This window comes from Lepidothrix coronata, unplaced genomic scaffold, assembly GCF_001604755.1.
Source record: "Lepidothrix coronata isolate B3197 unplaced genomic scaffold, Lepidothrix_coronata-1.0 Scaffold143, whole genome shotgun sequence".
Lineage (NCBI taxonomy): Eukaryota > Metazoa > Chordata > Aves > Passeriformes > Pipridae > Lepidothrix > Lepidothrix coronata.
Window position 1 is genome coordinate 2063075 of NW_016690323.1, and position 21714 is coordinate 2084788.

At 35.6% G+C, this 21714-nt stretch overlaps 1 protein-coding gene across 1 annotated transcript in view; it reads right to left on the reverse strand.

The window, feature by feature from the left end:
• The window catches only part of VWA8 (von Willebrand factor A domain containing 8), a 182055-nt gene that overhangs the window by 132184 nt on the left and 28157 nt on the right, over positions 1–21714 (reverse strand). Inside the window, exons 5-12 of the mRNA XM_017827812.1 lie at positions 14927–15094; positions 12925–13089; positions 12501–12550; positions 12086–12194; positions 9058–9162; positions 3468–3599; positions 2053–2187; positions 1895–1972 (exon numbers count right to left, since the gene is read on the reverse strand). Coding sequence (XP_017683301.1) covers positions 1895–1972; positions 2053–2187; positions 3468–3599; positions 9058–9162; positions 12086–12194; positions 12501–12550; positions 12925–13089; positions 14927–15094 — 942 coding nt within the window. The remainder of the gene's footprint in view (positions 1–1894; positions 1973–2052; positions 2188–3467; positions 3600–9057; positions 9163–12085; positions 12195–12500; positions 12551–12924; positions 13090–14926; positions 15095–21714) is intronic.

Here is a 21714-nt window from a genome sequence, read left to right on the forward strand (position 1 = left end):
TTCCCTGCAGCATTGTCAATTATCACTCACAATTGTAAATCTTGTGATATTTGGTGTATTTTGAGTCAAAAGGTCATACGAGACTCTTGACTTCATATTTTATTTGAATATTTCCATTCCTCAAGGTTATGGAGAAAACCTTACACTTGATCTCTCTCCATGTGAAAAGCTAGCAAATTATTGAATTCTACTTTTAAATCTTGTAATTTTTCAGTTTATGCCATGAGGTTAGAGTGTATTACAGTCTAAGACAGACAGTTCTTTCCAAACATGTACTGAGTGACCACTGGCTATGACATGGCTTGGCTATGACAGAGCTTGGGTTTGCAAAAAAACTCAACACCTCTAGTGCTGTGAGAAAGTCTGAAGCACTATTCAGATGAAATACAAGGGAAAAACCCTAAATGTACAGCAGCCCTGCTGTGCCTTGTTTATCATACTCCAAGACAACAGACAACTCCAAAATCTTCTTTCCCTTATTACTCTACATATCTAATCCCCCGGAACCACTACTACTACTTATATGTTAATCTTTTTCAATAAAAACTTTACAATTTACTCAGTAAAAACATTCACACTGCCCTTACTTTTTAAATTACTGTAAATGTCTTCTTCCAACACATGCAGCTAAAAAATGCAGCTAAATTTTAAGGCAACTATGTCAACTGCCTGTGCATGTCTCAAACTATGTTAGCACACACTTCACCCCAAATTTATCTTGAAAGCCACACTTGTACTAAGACACAACATAAATAAATTAGCATCAATTAGGTTAAGGATGGAAGACTACTGTCTGTTTGCTATAGTATCTATGAATAATGAAGTTAATATTCATTGAATACAATATGTATATATTGCATTTAAACACCAGTCCTTGTTTTTCATTTATAGGATGCAATATTTTTACACATGGAACTTCAACTTCTAATCTCTACTGCAATGCAGTCCCACCACAATTGTAATCAGATTAAACATAAATATAAAAAAAGAAAAGGCACTGAATTTATAATATTGATTAAAATTCCACATCTTGCGCATCAGAAAAAAAAAAAAAAAATATAAGAGGATATTAGGATATCTTGACAGAGGAGACACATAAAAAAACCAAAGATTAAGCCTATGTTACATGAAGAATAACTTTTAAAAAATTCCCCAGAAACATAAACCCCATGGTGCATTCTTAATAACAAAAAGAAATTATCTGCCATAACTATATAAAAATTGTGCTGATATTGCAGAATTTCATTATAAGATTAAATGGCATATAGACCAAGAAGAACAAAAAAGGAACTACAAAAGGTCTTCCAGAGGCATTCAACATGCATGAACTACAGTGGTCACTACTCTGACCCAAAGGCAGGAAACATACTTCAAAATGGAAAAAAAAAATCCAAAAAGGAGAAGACACAAAAGACAAAGTTTTCTTTACAACATTAAATGTCAAAGCACAGAATGAGTTGTCAGTTCTCTGTGGCAAGAAGACCATTGTGTTAGATGATTCACTATACATTTTACTTAGATTATCTCTTTCACATTCACAATGAACTCAATAAAATTGAAGGAAAGCAGTATCAGGATCAGTTTATATGTAATAACATTGCACTATCTATATTGCTGCACTGTACTCCCTCTATTTTGGTCTGCAGTAAGAAGAGACTTGAGCATTCTAACACAGAGAGTAAAAAATGCTCTATAATGATCAGAAGACTTTGCTATCATTGAAATCTTTGCTTCCTTTATTGTTTTAACCCATGTTTTAACCTATGTTTTATGAACATAGCTGCAGCTTTTAAAGTCACTGATTGAGAAGAACAGTATACACAAAGAATTGAGGTCTGTGTATTATACTTGAGATCATATTTAAAGCATGATCATCAGCAGATAGTTTCCTTACCTGGTAAAGCATGATAGGTTCTATGCTATATCCCAGTATATCAGCAAACTCCTTAGCAATAACAGTTTTGCCACAGCCCTAAAAAGTAAAAAAATAAGAATTAGATTACATTCTAAGGATCATGAGGAAAGGGGGAGAATTGAAATTTAAATTCTTACTTTTCCTCCAATTAAGCACATATCTTTAACCATATGGGATTGCATCATTTCTGCCAACAGTTGATTATGGCTGGAAGTCCTTATGAAAGTATCTGATCGAGGATGATTTTTTAACAGTCCAGTTCCAGCTGGAACCTATAAGAAAAAAAAGAATCATAATCCTAAATAAGCTACACCATGATAATGCTAGGCTTTGTGTAGACTAGGTGACACTTGTCCAAAACTACTGTAATATTTTGTTGATAATTGTCATCCATCAAACTTGGAATTGTCACTGTCACAAAATTTAATCATATAATTTCTGATAGACAAAGTCCTTCACATCTCCTTTGTCCACACTTCATGAAAAAGATTAACAAAATGTGAATCAATACAATTGCACCTTTGGGGTCTGCGAAGAACTTTAGGCTTTTCGTGCTAGAGACAAAATAAAAAAAAACAATATTCACTGCTCATCAGAGAAATACAGAAGAGAAAGAGCAATTAGTATTGTGAAAATCTGAAGGAGCTACTTTGACCAGAACCTTGGAGAGTTTCACCACATTAAGGCACTTGCTCTGTTTCCACTTCCTGCTCTAGTCTGATAACTGTTTCATCTGCAAACTTCTTATGCCCTCCTGTTCCCAGAGACATTCTGTAGACATACTTTCAGAAGGCATCACCTATATGTCAAATGAAAACAAAAATCTTTGCCTCAGAAAAGAGTTGAATCAGATTCCTACAGATTCACCTTTTCCTGAAAAATTCCCATTTGCTGTTGTTCCCCTTTTAACTTTGTCATGGTACAAACTCTCTGAGGATATTCCTCACCAATGTTACTGTGATCTCTCTGACTCACACTAATTCACCTTTACAGACTCTCTAGACTCTCCAATTTCAACATTAACTTCAAATTCTCAGATCAGCATCTGTTTCCTGAATAAGAACTTATTTCACTACCTAGCAGGTCATAAACTTCATTGGAAGAAACTCAAACTAATCATATTTGATGTGATTACTTTGTTCCACTTTTCCAACATCCTGTGTCAGAACATTACCAAGCACTCATTAGATTTTATTTGAAGTGTAAACAAAGACAGACTATTGTTTTTACTAAAAGAAAAAGGGAAAGCAGCATCAAGAGCATCATAAGTACTCTCTGCTATTCTAATCCAATTAAAAAAAAAAAGAAATTCAGAGGCTTTTTTTTTAATCCAAACTGTAATGATTCACATGGAAGTATGAGTTTATCTAGAAATAAAATCTTGTATATTCATAAACTAATATTCCAATATCTAAATGCATTTCCAGTAAATATCATGTATTAAAAAAAATTCAAATTACTTTCAGTATCAAGTGTAAGTGTCAAATTCTTGATGAAAACAAGTTACTGATTTTTAAAAACATATTATGGTTTGATGAATATAAATTCATACCTGGAATGTCACTTCTTTTTCACCAATTTGGACAGTTACATCAGCTTTGAAGGGTTTGTTTCCATGTACACTTTCTACTTTAGTAATCTTTCTGGGAATCAAGTGGTTTTCTGAATCTTGAAGCTCAAAACGCTGTAGAATTAAGAGGTGAAGAAATTAGTTACTGAATACAACTTTCTGGTTTTTCAAACTGTTCCTTCCAAAGCAATACCAGAAGTTCACAATTAATTGTTTGTGAAGTCCTAAATCCATTTACTTTACTTCAACTTTTACTTTATGTACCTGTGTTCACATTTTTGATGGCCTATGTATTTTACATTTAAAACCAAGGCAAAGAGATTGTACACCATCTACTTAGTGAGACTGCAGTGACAGATGTAAAGTGAAACTGTCACATGGTGACTTTGCCAAGTCTTAGTCTGACAGTCCAAAACAACACGAGAAACGAATGATAGCCTTTAGCATGTGTAATAATAGATCACCTATCTTTGCAGGTCATTATAACCAATTGCAGATTTAAACATCTGACTACCAATAAAAATAACCACCAAACATGACGTTTACTTAGCTTCACAGCTGCCTTATACAATGAAAACTGAGGACAACCTGTACAAACTAAGCCTTCAGCATGTTCTGGTATATCAAGGACATAAAATGGGACATTTGTCTTCTCAATCCTCTTTTGAGCATTATACTCTCTTATTTTATGCTGTACATAGAAAGCATGGAAACCATCTAAAAATGTTGGGGAAGGAGAGTCATATTGGGGAGTTTATGCACAAAACCCCTAATAACCGAAACTACTGAATTCATAGAGCCATTTTATTCAACAGAGCGAAAGCTGAGTAAACAAGAGAAAAAGGAATATTATCCAACCCCTTAGAATTCTTAGAAAAAAAATTTTTTAAACAGAAGTCACTAATGTAAAGTAATTCTTAAAAAACATGTAGTTTTATTACTACTAGGCTTCATAGCACTGCTGATTAAAGTTTAGAAAGAAAATTGAGATGGGTTTTTACAAACACTTTTGCTCTTCATCACTTCATAAATTCCCTTTCTGGAACAAAACCCTACTAAAATTTTATGTTTAAACATGTATTTAAGATAAATATGCTTTAGTAAAGGGCTGTGTCCAATTACATTCTTATAGCTGAGTCTACTTCTGATACCATTAAATGCTTAAACAATAAAAGAGGATAGGAATGTCTACTGAGTAGTATCTCAAACTATGCTTCTAAGAAATGCTCCAATTAGGATTTTGTGAAAGGAACTACCAGATGTTCACAGTCTTATCTTCATTAGGAAATTACAATATTCTTACAAAGTTAATAGCATTTTGGATAGAGTCAAAGGCGCTCATACACAAAATTGCAAACTGCTTGTACGCTAAAATACCTTACCAGTGCAAGAAAATAACTGTGAGTGAGCAAGAAAATTATCTGCACCAGCAGGCTCTGCATCAAATAACAAAGATTTGGAGACAGCATCGGCAGACCTTGTATACAAAGGTCTTGGGAGCGTAAAATTTCTACAGTTTTTGTTTGTTTGGTTGGAGTTTTTGTTATGGTGGGGGTTTTTTGTTTGTTGTTGTTGAGGGTTCTGTAGCTAGCATTTTAGACCCTAAGTCAGGACAGTGAAAAAGGACTGTCTATGTGCAGAATGTTACTGAATTTATATAACTTAAATTCATCTTACTGAATTTGTACAATTTGAATTCATCACATGTAACCACATAGATGCTGCTGAACTGAATACTGTAGTAATTAAACAAGTGACCACACTTACATCTGAACAGGACCAGCAAACAAAACTGTCTGTGGCTTTCAGAGCAAGACAGATCTCTTTGACACAATTCTTTATTTAGAATTATGATAGGCAGATACAGAATCAGAGTGGCATGAAATGGATGTACAACACATTAAATATACCTCTGCTGAGCCAGAAACAACTTCCTCTACAAAATATTCAAGCTGATAGCTACAAAGGAATAATATTTGTGGCTTGAAATACATTCAGTATTAGAAAGTTTGGGAGATGCTGGAGTATGAGATACTCCCATGAGAAGTGGGCAGTCTCATTGACTCAGACTCAAAAGAAAAGCAAAAAGAATAGACTAGCCACCAAAAACCAAGGAAGTGGTTTGGCAGTCCTTAATCATCAGGCCACATTCTGCATGCCTAGAAACATGTGAGAAGAGGCAAACTGTAATAATTAGAAAAAAATGAAACAAGAATTCTGACTACTTGGAAGTATCTAATGATTGGTAATGTCTCAAAATGGAAATTGCAAGGAATACACTGGCAATCCAGCTGGTCAAAGGAACAGAGAGTTTAAATGAGCAGTAGTTGCAGATGACCACTCTGCTGAACCCATAAGGCAGCTAAGCTATTCAAAAGAGGCATCCAAAGGCTGGAAGATTCTCTGCATGGGAAGGAAAGAGAATTTTCCAAATAATAAGAGAACTGAACTGCTTCACAAGAATCAAAATATGAACTGCAAGTGCAAGATGGGATGGATAGATAGATGAAGTCTGACAGATTCCACTACAATGGTATGTATTGGCACGAGGAGCATCCATTAACACAAACCCCTAAAGACTATAAAATACTTTGGAAGGAGCAAGAGAGAAACAAATCCTTTCTTGGAACAAAATTTGCAAAAGAAATTCCTGAGAAGTGAATAGAATTCTTCTGAAGAAGGATTATTCTTGTCTACACAAGAAATAAGATTCCAGTTTTCTGAACTATTAGGCCACTCCCTGTGAGAGTGCCTACGTAATGTGAAGATTCCCCACTGCAAGGCAGGGAAACAGTTTCTGAGGAGGAGGTCAGGTAAGATTAAAGTGGGTGAGCAAGTAATAGAAAAATAGGTAAAAGGAACAAAAAAGCTTTATTTGATACAAGATCGAGACAGTAAACACAGAATTAATCAAAACATGAAAAAAGTGAAGAAAAATTCTAGGGCCTTAGAATGAAGTTAAAAACTTGGATACAGGTTAAAACAGACTTGCTCATTTATTAAGACAAATCTGATCTATATGCTACTTCTAAAATCTCGTGGAAAGATTCTCCTGATTAAACTGTACAAAAGTCCGAAAGTGGCTGTTGCCTACTCGTTCAAAGAGGCACAGGCATGTGAGAATTAAAAGAGCAAACCCAAAATATCCAATGACTTTCAGTAAAATACTGAAAGTTTATGTGACAAGGAAGAAATAACTATCAAAAAACTGGAGTCTCTTATGAGCCACCAAACTCAACCTAAATGAAGATGACCAGTTTTAAAAAAGTCTATCGGTAGTACAGAGAAAAGAAAACTTTGATATTGTGGGAGAAACATCATATGTGCTTAAGCTTATTGCTTGAAAAGGTTTAATTGGAAGTATTTTTCTTGAAATCAGTGATTTCTCCATATCTCAGTCTTGTAGAGAAAAACCTTAAATACATTTTCACTTACTTTTTACAATCATATTTCAATATTCATCTGTCAGTCAAAATAATTTGCCATGCCAGTATCTCATGCAAGCACAGAATAATTTTAAAGGCCAGAATTCCAACCAATTCATATCTTCCTTTGTATGAATGTCTAAGTTAAGGATCATCTTTAAGAATCAGAATACAAATTGATACAGTTGCCAAAGTCCAGAAGCTTCAAATAAGGGTAAACAAATGCACATCGCTCTCAAGTTTATTTTGGTACTTCTGTCCTGTCTGTTGCAAGCTAATGAACTAATGAAAGCAAACTGTAGGACTTGTACAAATGTTCTGTATGATAAGCAACTGAAGACTACTGCTGATGCTGGATTAGTGTGCAATCCTTAAACACCTTTTTTTATGCTAACTAGTTTGAAACAAGGAATTACATTCATATCAAATTAAAAAGTTAGCTGATAGAGTTAAGCCCAAGACACATTTTAACTCCAACCAGATCCACACAATGAGAAATTTGTATTTCAAAGCATGTTTACACATCTAAGACTAACACCATCTGAATCACAGAATGGTTTCGATTGGAAGGGACCTTAAATATCATCAAGTTTCAACCCCATGTGATAGGCAGCCTTTCTTCATAAGAGATGCTCTCTTATTGCCCTTCGCTGAACCCACTCCAGGAGCTCCATGTCTCTCTTGTACTAAGGAGCCCAGAACTGGACACAATACTCCAGATGTAGCCTCCCCAGGGCTGAGTAGAGGGGTAGGATGACCACCCTCGAGCTGCTGGCAATGGTTTTCCTAATGCACCCAAGAATACCAGTGGCTTTCTTGGCTACAAGGGCACACTGCTGGCTCATGGATAGCTTGTTGTCCACTAGGGCCCTCAGGTCTTTCTCCGCAGAGTTAATCAATCTAGATTTCTGAGGCTGCTTGGAATAATGTCTCAGCACAGGCACTGCACTGGCTAGGGAGGGGTGATACACAGACAGCTCCCACTATACACAAACAAGGAACAGTTGGTCACGGATGTGGCAATCAATCGCAGCCTTGGTTGTAGCAACTATGAAATAATGGAATTCAAAATCCTGAGGGGCAGTGATGAAAGCAAGTGACAAATGACTTCAGATACTGGATTTGAGGCCATATTGGCTTCTTCAGAGAAGTAGTAGGAAAGACCCCACAGGAGTCACCTTTGACAGTTCAGAAAAGCTAGCAGCTCATTAAGGACAATGTCCTTCAAATGGAAGGACTGTCCATACCAAAACTCAAGAAGACAAGTAGGAGAGCAGCCTAGTTACACATGGAATAGAGGACTGAACTCCAAAGCAAAAAGGCAGTATATGGAGGGGGGATGTGTCAGCAGGGATGGGCTAGAAACATTTCCCTGACACATAAGCTTGATTTTAGGGAAACCAAAAATTCACTAGTTAGCTACAAAGTTGGTTATTTCCAAGTACGCACATTCAAATAACATCTAATTTTTAGCACCGAAAGAGCTGGGTAAGATGATCTAAGCTGTGAATGATAATATTCAACAACACCCATAACTCCTATAACGTATTAAAAAATGAAAAAAAGCGGACACTGTGCTTATGCTTTAAAAGAATAAGTGGAATAACCCAGCATAATTAGACTTTGTCAACTATTAGCAAACATTGATAAACCAACAAAACAGATCTGACCAACAACAAGCAAAAGAAGGATAACACCAAACAAATCCATAGACCATTATAATCTACAATTATACTATACTGAATGTACTTTGCGCATGTCATATCTATAGCCCTTTTAGTATCTTCTCTTCGAAGTCAAATGCCAGAGGTGTTTTTTAAGAATTTGACTACCTTAACCATATAAGCAGCTACTTTCAAGTTAATTAACCACTTACTATATAATGAGGATTCTTCTGGAGCCTTTAGTTGAGGTCTAAATATTCCAGACAACCTAGAGGCTTCACCTTTCACTATAACAAAATTTACTATCTTATGAAGGTTTTAAAAAATACTATTACGAAGATTTTAGGCATCAGCAATAATGTAGCCATTTAGTTTACTTTAAATTTCTTTTTTTATGCAGAAGTAGCAAAGTAACATTAGTCAAAGAACTACTGCCATAATCCACAACTCCCTGAAATTACAATATAAATGTGCAATACTTACTTTTAACATGTCTTTGACTGCAGTCCTGCCTTCCTTTCCAAGGAAAATATTATAGGGGTAAAGCCGGTCAATAACATGCTGGACTGACATCATAGGAAAGGAATCCTAATTCAAATTTAAAAACATAAATTAAAAAAATTATAGCCTCATTCTGTCACCAGCCATTAAACAAAAAATCCTATATAGCTTTCAAATTAAAATAAGACTGTAAGGGCAATATACAAATGACCACTATAAACAGTACTCAATTAATTGTCAAAACAGAAATTTCTCAGGTGTAATTCAATATAATGTAAATGTCCATAGGAGATTAGAAGAACTATGTCCCAAAATTTATTTTCTTTCCTGTGCATAAATGGAAGTTACGGTGATGAGCTCAGATACCAAAAGACATATATGGCCAAGAGAGATAAATCCCACTCCCAGTAACTGAGTTTCACAGTACTACTAGAAAAGAATCAGCATGACAGGAAATCTGTATTACAGTAAGGATCTACTTGTGTACACAATGATGTGTACATTCACAGAAATTTAGAGGATTTAATTTTGATTCTATTATATTGTACAGGTTCTATTTACCAAATCTGTGCATAGACATTTCTGAGCAGCTTGACTAAAATTGTTCTGTTTTGAAGTAAGTTACTAAGTATGCTTCCACTTTCTATACAAAACTGAAAACAAAGGGGTTTTTTACTTTTTTAAAAGTTGTTAGTTTTAAGCACTAACTCTTCTGTCAGGTGCTGCGAACTAGACGAAGATTTTATTCTTTTGCTGCAGTAACAGAAAGAAAGAGAAATGAATTTATGACTACTCAAGAAACTATGCATAAAGCCTTTTGTGGTATGAAAAAAGTGTTTCAAACCCCCTAAGTTAAGTATTGATTGTTTGCTTCAATAACGACTTGCAAATATTTAAGGACTACTTGTGTGTAACACTAGTGAAAAACAGTCACTGGACTGGCACTATCTTTTTAAGCCTTCATCAAAGCGAATATTATAATTCAAACAAAACCAACTGATTTTCAGTTACACACTTGGATTTACATTACTGAAAGAAAGTTCCTTGGAAATGAAACCAGGAGACGCATACTCTATGAAATGTGTAATTCAATTTATATTTATAAGCAGTAATAGATTTATATTATTTATAATGTTCCACATTAAAAAAAAAACTGTAAAAATAAACCATTTAATGTACTGTAGTAAATGTACTGCTTCAAGGATCAGGGAGTCCTTTATTGCATTTTAAAAGCCTTCCGTCTATATATAAAGACGTACCATGTAATTTGTCCACATTATCTCAAATGAATAATAATTACAATGGCGTGTATAAAATTAGCCTTTTCAGAACAGGATCCTATTAAAAAATTCTCCTTTTCAGCAGGCAGGAGTTTTCAAGCCAAGATATATGTTTTAGGACTGTGTGAATCCATGACAGAAGATAAGAAACTACTCGGGACAATACATTCCCTCCTTCCCTCCACACTTTTAAACAGTTAAACCAGCCAAGCTAGAAGTAGAGGATGGCACTGACCCAGCACATGAAGGAAAAATGCTGTAGCTAGCAATCACTGAGAACAGTCAGCTTAGAAAACCAAGTGATTAAAACTAATTCTAAAAGAAACAGTTTTCATCTACCTAAAAAAGACACTGTCATACAATGATAGTTTACATTCTCTAATGTAAAATAAAATGCTTCCTTCATTCCATAGTTTAGGTAATAGCTTAGGGCTCATTTTGTTTCTGTTACTCTGAAAGCCATCTGGCATTCATTTAAAAATAATTTTTCACTATGAGGCTCAAAGAATAAAAAGTTGCAATTTATTTTAAAATCCAACACGTATTTCTTTCCTAAAGCCCTCCAAATCCTGCTTCATTTCACTGAACTTGAATTTTAATGACTTCTACATCTAATGTAGGATCACAAATTCAGAAAACAAATTATGTCTGTAAGTATCCAGCACAACTGAGGGGACCGAGCACCACAGTAACTATATTTCAATGTATATAATCCAATAAAACATGTAGCAAGTGATCTGCCGAGCAGTACCATAGGTAGAAGGACTGCACATGAGACAATAGAGAACTATCCCGAGATCCTTCTACAGACTCCTGCACCTTGGAGAGAGGGTTTGAGAAACTGTCCTTGTACTTTACCCTCCTAGGCTGACCATATCTTCCTGCATGCAAAAGGGCACCAACCCCTCTCTCTCTTCATACAGATCTCATCTCCCTGACTTCCTCCAGGAGGCACCTTCCATTCTGACTTTGGCTTTTTACCATGTAATTATAAAGTCCAAGAGACAGAGGACTATCTGGGAAAGCAGAAAGACTGCCACAGCTTTATTCCTGATCTGCCTGATCTGTCACTGTAAATTCAGCAGGTGTACAGTTGCGTATTTCCTTATGAACTGTAGGTGTCAGGAAGCACTGCATCTTCAAGTGTGCAAAACCTGCCTCTTCACGTAACCCTCCATTTCCATGTTTATTCTAAATCCATCAGACCACCCAAAGACCTAATGTAGGCTTCATCTCAGAAGACTGTTTCCTCTACGCACATTCGAATAGTTTCTTGGGTCCTTTAACATATCAGTTGGAGAACAATAGGTGTCTTTGTAATGCGATCAATCTGATTTAAAGCAGAACATAAAATCCAAAGCATTTTTAGGTTGTGCTTTTTATTTCTCTCCAGTGACTACCTGAGTGCTGCCAGGTAAACCATAGATGCCCCTGAAGTCAGGCAACATGATTTACCAGAGAGGAAAAAATAATAAATTGAGCGCTAAGATACATTTAATCACAGCACAAATTTTATGTCATATCATACTTCATCTTTCAATGTTATGCTATATGCTTGGTTAAAATATTATCCAGAGACATCTGAGTGAGACTTTTCTTCCTCAAACTATTCTTAGTTTTTTCAGGTTTCTTTTTTAAATATTCATGTTAATCTTCTTCTGACAAGATGAATAAACCAGATCTGAGAAATTTTAAGCCCATACAGTTTCACAGCATGTGTATGCACATACCAAAATCTGAACGGCAGCCGATAAGCTGTCTAAAGGAAAATCTGGAAGTCCCAGTGTAGAAGATTCTTGAGAGCAGAGAGTTGTAGCAAAAGACAGGAGCTGAGAAATTCTGCATAGGAAAAAGTAATTACAGAGTTTTATACATGCTATCTATATTTAAAATACTAAAGCATAAAAAGCTAAATACAGTTAAAGATGCTGGAACTACTTCTGAGAGCAAACAAGTAAGGTGTAACTGAAGTTCTAAAGCATGAAGGCTGCATACAAAAAGCTGTGTGAGCATATACCCACACATACAAAAAATTTCTTCAGTTCCTGTCTCTATGCAGTGATAGAGAAGCAAAAATAGCACGGAATCCTGCAAGGACATCACTTATTCATTTTTTCAATTTTTTTTTTAATTATGAAAAATTACCTCTCTGTGGAAATGTTTGATCCAATTGAATATAATAGCTGAAGATGGTCCTGAAAATAGAACATAAAATCACAGAATAAATTAATTTTGGGATCATATTGTGGGTCACAGGTCATGATATACATGGCATCTCCTATCTTTTCCTATAATTTAGACGTGAGGATTCTACTCACTCCTTGTCATAGAATTAATTTTATTTAAGAAAAAAAAATCAAATTCTTATATGTTTTACAGAAGTTACTTTTCTGCTGCAGCATTCCATGGCAACTCTAAACCTGCATCTCAGGAATATATTATTAAAAATGTACTTTGAGATAAATTCATAAGTCAAGAATTCTTTTCAAAGGTAAGGTAAGTAAAACATAACACCAAAATATTATCTTTACCCAGTACGAATAATCCAATCTTCTGCTACAACACTCACCTTAAAGGGCAGATGATAAACATCTCTAGCTTGAAATCGAGAGCGAAGAGGTGGATCCAAAGGGTTACCAGAGTATTTAGGTACTGGCAGGCCCAGTGCTATTACTCGAAAATCTTCACTGACCCGAACAATCTTCCATGCATCTAACTCTGATTTTGTATGATCCTAAATAAATTAAAATAAAGCAACAAGAAGAAAAAAAACCCACATCATTAAAAACTTATGATGACTAAGCTCCAGATCAATTAACAGCACTGGTCCTTCAACCTAAACGTGGTAGTGTTCTCATCTTTCATTCAGAGTGGCTAGAAAGCATTGAACTTGTCAAATCTGTGGAAGGTAAAAACAAGTTTTTTCACAATGAACATAAAAAGAATGCTTGATTAGGTACAGTTTTCAGGTCTGTAGCAATCTGACCAAAAACCCCACAGATGGTGGTGCCTGTTGTGATGCTACCTTACATTACATCATGTGAAAAGGTACCAATATAAGACTGTTTTTATGAAGAACAGAAAATAAACAGATCACAAAATTTATTTTACTCTAAAATATTAGAATTGGGTTACCACGAACAAGCTTTTTTCTTCTTCCCCCCCTATTACAAGTGTAAAGGTAACTAAAATCTCCATTTCAAAACTTCCATTTAAAAATTACGTTGTATTATATTAAATAATACAAAACTAGCCTTCTTTATGTATTATTGTCAAGTAAAGGATTCATTACACCCAAAAATGCAGTCTTTATCTTTCCACATCACAGTTAAGACTTCCTTGAAACCACACATGAGTACATTTCCTTCAGACCTAGATGCACAGTAATTATTCACACAGGAGAAGCAAAATGAACATTAGTTTATATAATACAATATTCCCCAAACAATAAAACAACAATATTAGATTTAATATTGTAGCAAGAGATTTATTTAATTCATAAACTATTAGCAGTTTGCCTGAGGCACTCATTTTGAAACATTCAATCATTAGAAAAGTGTTAAATGGAAAAAGGAAAAGAAAATGTTTTGCAACTGAATCTGTTTGAATTCTCATTTTCAGTCTTTAAATAAAACTACATTTTAAAAGCTTTGTTTTGAAATATAATAATAATACTTCCAATAACTGCATCTACTAATTAAATATAATAAAATATTTTTGGAAAAGGCATGGATCAGAAGAATTTTAACCACAGATGAGAGGCATAAGAAATATATATATATTTTTAGAAATTCACTATGGTACTTCAGCACAGCTGGTAAGTTCATACAATTGAGATCAGTGACAGAAGACTTACTGCATATTTCCCTCCTGTGCCACATGGGTCTGACTTATATACCTAACCACAGTTAGGTATGCCAGACAGAAACGTGAGCAAGTAGGTGTTAGACTGACAGGTATGTGACTGGCAACTACAGTACATGAAAGTAAGATGCAAAGTACTACTGAAACTGTCAAAAAAAAATAATGTCAGTGAGTAAAATCTCATTTCCTATCAATCTAACCATTTTCTATAGTTTAGATTGCTCTTTACATATACTTTTGCAAATTAAAGGCAAAACAGCACCAATGAATACAGTGCCGCTCATCTTGACCTCATTCATTTGGTATCCTAACATTTTAAAGGCTTAGCAACAAGGTTATTGCATCGTTGAAGCATTATCTGAACTTCATGGGAACAATTTCAACTTAAATATCTTTTCACAAGTATATTTTAGTTCCACGTTTTAGAAACATACACGCTTCATATAAGGTTAACATGGACTAATCTTTTTCCTGTGAAGACAAGATACAGATGAAAACTTTTTGGTTTTGAAAACAGTAGTTTGACTTCCCACATAGCTTACCCTGCCTACTTCATTCTATGCAACATTCCAGAAAAAAACACAGAAACCTTGGTGAGATTTCCACCATTTGATTTGTAAGTACTCTCCCCTTCACAACAGTATTCCAGCACTACCAAGAACAGGAAAAAAAAAAGAAAAAGGAAAATCCAAAGAGCATTTCCATACCTGTAAAAGTTTGTCATAACGCTCTGCAGACATGAGAAAACGACCATCTTCAAGCTGCATTTCCCTATTCTCCAGTAAATTGTTTAACACCGGCAGGACGTTCCGCTCAGCCTTCTCCAAGCCTTCCAGAACAAGAATTCTGCCTTCAGTAGCTGCACGAACCGCACACTTTTAAAAAAAATAAAACCCCACAATATTATAATAGAATTAAACCTTCCATATTTCATTAAATCCTGCTGAAAAAGAACCTCCAAGTGTTTCCCAAAACAGTGCCTCTTTCTGTAAGAATCAATAAGATTCACATCAGTAGCAATCAGGAAGAATGACAGCTGACTACTTTAACAGTGCTACACATTCATGAGCTGGACTTTAACCGCCTAACTATTACAGGGACTGACAGAAATAAGTTCTTCTATTTTGTACCAACAGAATAAAATACAAAACTTTGCAGAATTTTAGTGTATACACAGTATATATTAATATATGTGACATCCTTTCTTTTTGATGTCACATAATATTTTGCACTTTTGGGTATTTTAACAATTCTGGGATAGGTATCTAAACAGAAAACATACAATCAAGGTGGTTTTACACGTTGACAATTATATTAAAATATTTAGAAAAAGGTCTGGTATTCCTTTGGATTTTTCAGAATATGCACCAGCATAATACATCCTCAGCACATTGCTTAGTCTGATTAGATTATAAATCTATTGAAATCAAACATGGATGATGAAAACAAAATAGTGCTAATAAATAATACTTTTTTTCAAAAGTGAAAAAATAAAAAATATTTAGAAGTATATTCCCTGACTGAATATGGTCTTCTACAAAAACAGAATAAAAATGCAGCCATTGACTTTATAATCCTTTGGAGACTTAGGGATAGAAAATTATTTCTTTTCTAGTTAATTTGTTGTTTACATATGGCTGCTTATCTAAGTGCATAATGTTGAGCCAAAATGTAAAACCAAGCTGTGTTGGTGATTTCGTGCAACCTTATTATAATGACATTCACTCAAGTACATTAACTGCACTTGCTATCTAATATTCCTAATTACTGCCCAGTAAAAGACTCCGAAATACAATGCATTCTTGTGCTTTTCCAATTTGCAGAAGTTTAATCAGATAACAACATGGCACGTTTGGGCACAGGCCACATTTAGAGGCATCAAAGAGTCTTTCTTTGCATTCCTATCACATTTAAATACAATTTTAGTCGCAAGCACAGCTACAAAGGGAGACAAATGAAGTCTCTTTAGATCATGCCTCCCATAAACTCCTACAGAAGAACCTGTCATATAATACTAGATGGAAATCTCTGATGAATACAATAGATGCCAAAAATTGGGTCAGAGAGAAAGAAGGAAGATATGAGAAAGAATAATGGAGAAACATTAGAATACAAAAATAACTCCCAAAAATTATATATGAAAACAGATGTATAAAGGATGCATAAGGATAGAGACAAAGAGTTCTTCACAACAAATTGATTGCTATGTGTTATAAAGCATCCAACTGAATCAGAGATCCATCTGAGAAGACAGTAAATGATAAGACTAACTAATTAAGATGCTTCTTATGCACAGTTTAGAAACATAACTAACAATTGGTAAATTAGCCATAACATAAGCTTTTCACATTGCTATTAAAATGGAAATAATCCCTAATCATTAATGTATCTAATACAGACCCAGGCAAACACTACTGAAAAAAGGCACTACTAAATCTTGGTACACATCTCTAGATCAAGTTCCTTTCTTAGAAAGACGAGATTTTTATATCTGGCCTCACAATCAGTATATAAGGACATGGAATAAACCTGTTAAAATAAGCGACAATACTTAGATTATTTCTCTTCCACTGAACCACCAATTCTTTAAATAAGCAATGAATTTTGTTGTTGTTGTTGTTCATTGAGAACATTATAACCTACTAACAGGCAACATAAAATACCCTTCTCCTTATCCCATAAAATGTATACCAAGGATAAATTCTCTATTAACATTCTTCCCTAGAAAGGTCACTGGTCAAGTAAAAAATCTGTTTCAATCCGTTTGAATAGAAAACCTGAGTCTCCACCAGACAGTCCAATACCTGGCATGAACAAAATGCGATTTTGTCTAAACGCAGCCTGGAAATACAGCCAGAATACACTTTAACAAACAGTTTATTTGCCAAGCTGGTTGGATTCTGCACATTATAAGTCTATAAAGACTTTATGACTGATTTTTACTAACCAGAGGAAAATACACATTCTGTTCATATGGTTTCAAAATATTTTGAGTATCCATAGAATCTTGTTGACTCACGTTGAGACACGCACACTATGGATGAAGGCTTGCTGAAATGACAGGCTTCCAGTATCAACACAAACCTCTTTCTTGAACTTGTATATGAAGTATATCTGCTGTAGGGGTGACACTGCTGACAGTGAATATTAGGAAGTATATAAAAATCATTAACTTCAAGAAAGAAGATACTCTTCATTAGCAGTGCAATCTTGAGAAGCAGCCTACTACACTATGCTGACTGCTGATCATCAGGACCAAATACAGAGCTTAGAAACTGTTTGAAGTAGTTAGTCAAAGTTCTATTTCTCGAGAAAACAAAATTTCAAGATAAACTTCAAATTACCTTTACCTACCTATATGTACCTTTAACAATCAGCTTCAGGAAAGACTGAATGTACAACCATGGTTTTTTACTTCTTAATCAAAGACACCCCATAACAATGATACTATGACCACAACCTGGGTTTTAATGTACTCTGATTGGCCTTCTACCAAACTGTGTTCCTTTATTTATCTTCAAAGCCTATCTGAAATAATGGAAGTTTTTCTCCAGAATACAATTAAGTAATGCACACTTCATCTACCTCTAAAATTCTTGTGTTAAGGAGCATAAAGTCTGCTCTTAAGACCAGAACAGCTGAACTATCTCTTGCTGAACTATGCTATTTCTGCATTCTGGTTGTTAATAAGTAGTAAGTTTTTGCTAGGCATACTACAAGGCATCCTCTGAATCATTACTTCAGCTTTATCTGTGTATTGATGGATTGGTATGGAAACTAAAATGCAATAAGGAAAGAGGAAGGAAAGTAAGTTTGCAATCTGCCACTGAAAATCGTTTTTTAAAAATGCTTCCAAGAAACAAATCTTCATAATTCTATAAAGAGAACCCAGAAAGAGTTGCACTGCCTCCCTCTCTCACTAGCCTTGTTCATTCTACATGTTTAATATCAAACATAAATTTGACGGGGGGGCTTATATCATGCAACCTTGCTAATAAATTTAAGATTAAACATATAAATACTTGTTAAAAGGCCAAGAGGGATTTCTTAAATGTTTACTTTCAGATTTATTGTCACTGCAGTGAGGGACTATTTTGCTCATCAGAGGAGGACAGATGCTGTTGCCTCCCACCTGTGCTCCCAGGGCTCTGGAAGGATGGTAACCTGGATACCTGCTCCAGGGAATACCTGCAGCTACTGCAGGCTGGGAGCAGAAACCTTTCACACAGCACTGATCTTACTGTAATGGCTTTATGCAACAAATACGTAACACAAAATGCTTACCACAGTTTCACACTGCATCTAAAAATACATATATTTTACCTTTAAAGGCAAAACTACCTTAGAAACAAGACAACCCAAAGCAGACTTTCATTGACTTTTCTGTAGCTGAACCACAGTGAGCTCCTCCATTTGAGCATTGCAAAATATAAGTGCAGGAAGCTGTAAACCCCAGTTTTGACATAAATCACACTGTATAAACACATGGATGAAGTTATATAGTGTTAGAAAGGGATGAAGGACAGAAAAAAGCTCCCCACAATGCACATACTGAAATGCATGAGAACTAATGAGGTAAGGATTCTCAACATCTGTAGCCTACATTTCAGATGTCCCTTCCAATGCAATATCTTGTTCCAACCATCTGCAAAATATCCCACACAAACTCATCCACCCAATTCTTTCCAATCATTCTTGTATCTCATAAAATCACAACAATGTAATGTCCAGATGTCATTTATGATGAAAAGAGACCCTTAACAACCATATATTAAAGACAACACAAAACTTTGGCTGGTTTTGAGCTAACATGATGCTGACTGCCTGCAGAAGGCTAAAAGGACTTGAACTATTAAATCCATGGCACAGTCTGTTTTCCAGTGAAGGGAGGTGGACGTTTGAGTCCCTGTAACCTACCATGCTAACAAATATCACAAAACTCAGAGGAAATTGATACCTTCTAAATTTATTTCCATGGGTCAAATACAATGGATCAAGTTTTTAAAATTTACATTGTTCAAACTAACCAACAAGTAACAGGTAACAGAAAAAGAAATTAGAGAGATGCAGAATGGAATATGTTAGGAGCTTTTATTACTCATTTTACCAAGGAAGGAAGAGCACATTGATCAAAGCTAGTAATTTACTGTAAATGGCTCGTGTTATTCTTCTAAAAGATGCAAAAGAACCAATAATAATTTTTTATAATACTGATATGAAAACAGCAAACTCTCTAGAAATTTAGAGGCAGTCTAAAGATCGACATACAAACACACGTTGGGGTAGTGAAGCATACAAAATTGTCTCCTACTGGGGAAACTACTACGCTAAATTTTAAAGATATCTGTAAACAATGTCTAATTTTTTTCTACTATCCAATCTAAACCTCCTCTGGTGCAGCTTGAGGCCATTTCCTCTCATCCTGTCACTTGTCACCTGGGAGAAGAGACCTACCTCCATCTTTCTACAACCTCTCTTCAGGTAGTTGTAGAGAGCAATAAGGTCTCCCCTTAACCTAAGCAAACCCAGCTCCCTCAGCCGCTCCTCATAAGACTTGTGCTCCAGACCTTTCATCAGCTTCACTGCTCTTCGCTGGACTCAATCCAGCACCTCAGTGTCCTTCGTGTAGTGAGAGGCCCAAAACTGAACACAGGACTCAAGGTATGGCCTCAACAGCACCAAGTACAGAGGGACAATCACTTTCTTGGTTCTGATGGCTGCACTGTTTCTGATACAAGCCAGGATACCACTGACCTTCTTGGTCACCTCAGCACTCTGCGGGCTCATGTTCAGCTGGCTGTGAACCAGCACCCCCAGGTCCCTTTCCAATGGGCAGCTTTCCAGTCACTCTTCCCCTGGCCTGTAGCACTGCATGGGGTTATTATGATCCAAGTGCAGGATCCAGTACTTTGCCTTCCTGAACCTCATACCATTGGCCTCAATCCCTTGATCTAGCCTGTCCAGATCCCTCTGCAGAGTCTTGCTGCCCTCCAGCAGATCAACACTCCCACCCAACTTGGTGTTGTCTGTGAACTGACTGAAGGTGCACCTGATTGCCTCATCCAGGTTAACAAAAAAGATGTTAAACAGGACTGGCCACAATACTAAGCCCTGGGAAACATGACCGGTGACCGGCCACCAGTTGGATGTAACTCCATTCACCATCACTCTCTGGGCCTGGCCATCCTGCCAGTTTTTAACCCAGCACCCATCCAAGTCATGAGCAGTCAGTTTCTGCAGCAGAATGCTGTGGGAAACAGTGTCAAAAGCTTTAATGAAGTTTAGGTAAACAACATTCACAGCCTTTCCATTATCCATTACGTGGGTCACCTTGCCGCAGAAGGAGATCACGCTGGTCAAGCAGGACCTGCCTTTCACAAGCGCATGCTGGCTGGGCCTGATTTCATGGTTGTCCTGTACATGTTACATGATGGCACTCAAGACAATCTGCTCCATGCCCTTCCCTGGCACCAAGGTTAGGCTAACAGACCTGTAGTTCCCAGGATTCTCCTTGTGACTGTTCTTACAGACAGGCATCACACTTGTAGTTGACCAGAACTGCTGGTAAATGATTGAATACGATAAGACTTCCTCCAAAATAACAAAAACTATGTAGTAACATAAAGGCCTACTAAAGTCATATTCAACCAGTTTCAAAACAAAAATATCAACTTTTTATGAAAAATTACTGTAATCTTTTTCCTTAAATATTTTTAAAACCTTGTGCTAGTTGTTTAAAATAGAATTTATTTAATATAAATTTCTGACTGCATAATGGCATTGAAAGATGACACACAGACCACTATTTATCAAAAATGTGTAGTCTGTTTTTTGTTACAAAATTTTTCATTTTGTAGACAATGATATACTACAGTTTCGCATTTTACAATTTAGGCCACAAGTATACTGAGTTATACATATTCCAAATGTGATGTTCAGGTTTTATTAAAATCAAAGTAATAGTAACTAATGTTATAAGTCAAATTAAAAAGGTAACTTAAGAACAAATTCAACCTTTTTTTTCACTCTGTAATGGAGTAGAGGGCTACATATTCACTATTCAGCCTACCCGCTGAGTTAATCAAGTGTTTTCTGGGTAGGTTTTATAGTGAATTTTCCCCTGTGAGGTTAGGAAAATTACAAGACAGGTACTGTTATCCACTCCTTTTTTTATTGAAAACCCCACAAAAGACAGAGAAATTGCAGTATACAAAAGCACTATCAGACAGGCTAGTTAGTATCCAAAGAGGGAATCCAGCTGTCTGCAGTAGTTAGTGTTTCAGTGAGGATGAATGGCGTGCAATGGTGAGCATCCAATTCATAATGCAACACCATGGCACAGAATGAAAAACAGCTAAAGAAAAAACTATTGAGTTTATTGGAATTTCAAATCAGAAAACTTGGCTAGAAAAGTTTACTCTAGGAAGTGAATCAGAACGTAAATATCTTAATGTGACAAGAACTGGAACAGTCTTTCATTTCACAGTCATTGACT